The sequence below is a fragment of the Montipora foliosa genome, chromosome 6, assembly GCF_036669935.1.
Source record: "Montipora foliosa isolate CH-2021 chromosome 6, ASM3666993v2, whole genome shotgun sequence".
NCBI lineage: Eukaryota > Metazoa > Cnidaria > Anthozoa > Scleractinia > Acroporidae > Montipora > Montipora foliosa.
This window is the reverse complement of record NC_090874.1, coordinates 20,409,331-20,414,330: the sequence shown is the minus strand read 5'-3', so window position 1 is coordinate 20,414,330 and position 5,000 is coordinate 20,409,331. Positions and strand designations below refer to the sequence as shown.

The 5,000-nt window shown below is 44.3% G+C and overlaps 1 protein-coding gene across 2 annotated transcripts in view; it reads right to left on the bottom strand.

Moving 5' to 3' along the window:
• The window catches only part of LOC138006938 (uncharacterized), a 67,702-nt gene that overhangs the window by 623 nt on the left and 62,079 nt on the right, over nucleotides 1-5,000 (bottom strand). For both annotated transcript variants that reach the window (XM_068853576.1, XM_068853577.1), the window contains exon 4: nucleotides 1-388. This exon is cut by the window's left edge and continues 623 nt beyond it. In XM_068853576.1, coding sequence (XP_068709677.1) covers nucleotides 1-388 — 388 coding nt within the window. The remainder of the gene's footprint in view (nucleotides 389-5,000) is intronic.

Genomic DNA, 5,000 nt, shown 5'->3' with positions numbered 1-5,000 from the left:
TATCCAGGAATTCCCGAGAGAGTGGGGAAAGGAGCCTAAAAAGAAAGGCATCATGGGAGCCAATGTATTTTGCTGTCGGGCCGCAAAAATCAGTCACGCCACAAAGTCTTACGTTTTCCGCAGTTTCATGTCTTGTCAATGCATACATTGTTTTCTTGCTTAAAATAGTTTCATCCAAATGTTCAAATCCCGTATCGATGTAACAGTCGCCATTCATAAGCATCGTGTTCTTACGTATCAAGACGTGCGAAGCATATCCAAAAGCGTCTTTGTAACGCATGCGCCGACCGAGGAAAATGAAGACTAGTTTCCAGTCCATCCTCAGCCTCAGAGCTTTGATAAAAGCAGGCTCCTCCAGACTTTCGAAAAGGATGTGAATTGCCTCAACCTAGTAGCAGGTGATAAATAGCACGAAGAGTACGTTAATAAGACCACTGTAAGGGGGAAAAAACTGCTGTTTACAACATGACCTTGATCTTGGGTTATATCCTGCTGAGGGACTTTATTTCTTTTTCCTTTGGATTTCAAAACTATGTTAAAAAAACACCAACAAGTTCTAAGCCTTAATTTAAAAAAGACACTTGTTTATTTTAACTGGAATTTTCCAATTTAATGGTCAGCCATTATTAACTCTAAAATCTGACGTCAAAGACTCACTAGTTTAAGAATGCAATGTGTTTGTACCCGACTAAATTAATATGCAGCACGGGAGTTTCGGGCTTTCAGATTTTTAAACTCGTGTTTTGCATGCGTATATAATAAACTGCTTGTACACGCTGAAATTTTAAGCCTTGAGTAAATGACGTCACTTTTCCCTAGATCCCACCTTCTGAGGTCCAGCCGGTCAGTTTTGAACGCGAGTAATGGCGACGGTGAAATCCAAAACTTACACTCAAATAAAACAGCCTTTGGATAAAAATCAAGGCTCAGAATTTTGCCAGGCGGGTGTTAAGCAAACACACTTTCAAAATCTGAAGAGAACGAGGAAGTGATTTTCTTAAAGTCATAGTACCACTTTAAAGGAAATTTATTCACCCCACCAGGGAAATAAATGATTTTATGTTGCTTGTTAGTGCCAGTCTCCCAGCAAGTGGTTAGGGGTCATCCGGGACTTAGATCATCCAATACTTAAGAAGATGAGGCCACGTTACTGTCCTCTTTTCCACAACTCGAGCTCTCCGAGCAGTTCGCCATTTGTGTTCGTGCAGGCCGATTTGGTAGGATATTTTCTTCTTGACTACGGGAAAAGAGGTTTGTAGATCCAAAATCCAAGAACGGACGCCAAACAAGTTAATATAGACATTAGGTGCGGTTACACTCACCATGGTAAATGCCATTTCCCATGGTAAATTATCCCACGGTGCCTCACACTTGGGTTTTAGTATACCGTGTTAACTAGGGGTCACACGTTACGAAGATTACCGAGGTAAAACGAAATCTCACGCAATTTTAATCACAACTTCATCAGCATAGCGATTGGCTCTTGTACCTAGGGCATCAAAACACCCTTCCAACTTCCCACGTGAAATGTCATGGGCGCTTCCACTGATCTTTTTGACGTATCCATGGATATTTAACACGGGAAATTTACCTCGGGAAGCGTCGGTCACACTACTAAATACAGTTTCCCGTGGTAAAAAGGCAATTTACCACGGTAAAAGTGCCCCGTGTAACCGCACCTATTGTTGTTATTCTGAGGCGAATTATCGCCGCAAAGTAGGGCGTTTGAGGTAACTTGATGGCTTGCAAATCTTCGCCATGTGCTTTGTTGGTTGGCCATTCCTTCGTACGAAGAATGGTCCAATTTATTGAACGTAACCACTACAGTGGTTTTTATTCACGCACGTTCGGAGTTGATCACTCGTGCAAGGTCGAAACGATCGGAATCGGGGGGAGAACAGTGGACAAACTGATCAAGTTTGATTTACAAACGATTCGGGGTACCGCCCCCACTGTTGTAATTATGGACATCGGCTCGAACGATTTATGTGACAAGGACGCGGACCCGGACACGGTCGCATGGTCGATCCTCGCCCTGGTTGAGCTTCTGTTAAAAGAGTTACAGCTACGATGTTTTGTATTATGTCAAGTTTTGTCCAGGAAAAACCAGCCATTTTCGGGATACAACGAAAGGGTCTGGCATTTGAATGGCTTACTGAAGGAAGCGGTTAAAAGCATTCCCGGGGCGAAATTCTGGGTACACCGTGGACTATGTAATCCTTCGCGGAACATTTTTACCGGGGATGGCATTCACTTGAACGAGGAAGGCCACCAAGCGCTTTATCGAAGCTATCGAGGAGCCATTTTATTTGCCCTGAACGGTAAAGGAGATGGGCATATCCAGAGTTAAATCCATTATGTGTTAAATTGCATGTACATCCTTGCTCAGTTACCATAGGGCTTGTATTTCAGTTCTCCACTCATTGTGAATGTCATTTTCCTGTTACTTAAGTTGAGGCAAAACCTAACAAGGTTTTCGGAGTGGTAATGTTTCTACAACTATTGCATATCACCATTTTTAAGGGGCAAGAGTTAATGTTTATTGTCCCAGAGTGTTATTGTTTGGTTTAGGGGAAGGGTTACCCCCCCCCCCCCTCTACCACTTATCTCCCGTGGTACTGTGTACCGTGAGACCGTGTCTCAGAAGGTTATTGGTTTAGGGGCTGTGCCCCCCCCCCCCCCCCCCACCCCTTTCATCTCCCGTGGTACTGTGTACCGAGAGACTGTGTCTCAAAGGTTATAGCTTTTAAGAGGCTGTGTTACCCCCTTTATCTCCCGTGGTACTGTGTACTGTGAGATGGTGTCTCAATATGTATTGTTCATTAACGGTTACTTTGGTGAGGGAGCGCTCAGATGGGGTCACTGCCCCTGCGTTAAGTGGTGTACCTAGCGCTTCTCATATGGGTGCAAGTGTGCGGTGCCTGGCATGATAACCTTTAGGCAGGGGCTGCTTGCCTCGAGCCAATCATGCAATTGCCGTGCCGCAGGGATAATAATAAAAGTCAACAGTAGACAGACAGTATTTTCCTATTAGATGGGGTTTTCCGGCTGTTGGGAGGAATACATATTCCGCCCAAAGTCAGAACTTTCTTGGGTTGATATCCTTGTAGGATTATAGCAGATCACGAGGGACCTACACTAAATAATGCTAACCTCTGTTAACAGACGAGTATGCCACCAAAAAGGAAGGCAAGCTATGCGACAAGAGCTGCCCAAAGGAGACGGGTGGCGGAAAATAATCCTCACCCGAGTCAACTAACGGCGCACTCAGCTGCACGACAGAATTTGCAGATCTCAACCGAGGCGAATCCACCAACAGCACAAGGTGCGAGGAGTGTAAGTGCTAACTGGTTGGCAAATTTGGGGACGACTATCGCCGCGGCAGTCCAGAAGAGCTTACAAGAGGCGGGTATCATTGTGAACTATCCCCAAGCTGCAAGCCAGCCGGACATACAATTTATCCCAGACCCACCCCAGAACAATAATATGGGCAGCCGCCAACAAGATGGATCGGTGCTGGCCCAGACGCCCGCACAAGCTACAATTCAACAAGTGACGTCCAACCTGATCGAAGGAACGACGCAGCCTACAACTAGTAAGAAGGTTAAAAAACAGATCTGGGGTAAGGAGTATGTAGATTTTGCTGTTATCTTTCATAACAGCACTAGTGATGATGATCAGTATACTTTTAGGGTCCAAAATAGAGTCCGCACAAGCTTGCCAGGCTAAACTTCAAAGGTTTTTACTGTTTTGTGAAGACATAGGGGTTCCCATGGCTCCCGAAAAAACTCAGGGCCCTTCCTCGGTACTCACATTTGCAGGCATTGAATTGGATTGCCTCAAATTCGAAGCCAGGCTTCCTCAAGAAAAGGTTGACAAATGCATAGAAGGTATTGAGAAGGCTCGGGGTCGGAATAAGATCACACTTCGGGATTTGCAATCCCTGATTGGTTCCTTGAATTTTGCCTGTTCAGTGGCTGTCCCCGGTAGAGTATTTCTGCGGCGGATGATTAACTTGACAATTGGCAAAAAACACCCCCATCATTTCATTCGGGTTACAAAAGAAGTAAGACAGGATTTGCAAATCTGGGAAATGTTTTTACAATCTTTTAATGGCAAGTCGTTTTTCTTAGAGGAAGCTTGGACAACTTCAGGTCAGCTGCGATTTTATACCGATGCAGCAAAATCAAAAGGTTATGGCATAGTCTTTGGGAGCCACTGGGCATATGGTGAATGGCCAACAAATTGGAAAAATGAGAGGGATATTTCTTTTCTCGAGTTTTTTCCGATTGTTGCCAGATTAAGCATGTGGTGTCACGAGCTACGGAATAAGAAAGTTTTATTCATGACAGATAATGAGAGTGTTGTTCATGTTATTAACAAGCAGACATCACGAGACCCGTACTTGCTTTCACTGATTAGAAAATTGGTGCTCATTTGTTTAGGGAATAACATTCTATTCAGGGCAAAACACATACCGGGTGTTCAGAATTGGCTCGCTGATAGTTTGTCTCGGTTACAGGTCAACAAATTCAAGGGCATGTATCACGGGATGGATCGGGTCCCGACTCCCCTACCCGAACATTTGAGGCCGGAGAATTGGGAGACACCCTAACACGCTTGCTGGAAGCTAGCCTCAGTGCCTCTTCTTTGTCAACGTATAGACGCCCTTGGGAAATTTTACGTCAATTTAAAAATGAGAGATTACCAGCATCAACTTCGATCTTTCCCCTCTCTAGTGACAACTTAGCTCTGTTTCTGGCATTCTTGGCAGAGAAAAACTATGCAGGGTCTACGGTTATGACCTATATATCGGCTCTGAGTTCAAAACAGCCTCAACTTACAATTTTTGTAGATCCTCATAGTATATTTCTTTTTCCCGTATTTTGGCATGAAATTATTGTACAGTCCATATACCGTCAAACGTTAACATGAAATGTCGAATTTCGTTGAGAAAGTCCGAAAATTTTGCCCAAAACTAGCCGCCCTTACAGACCTAG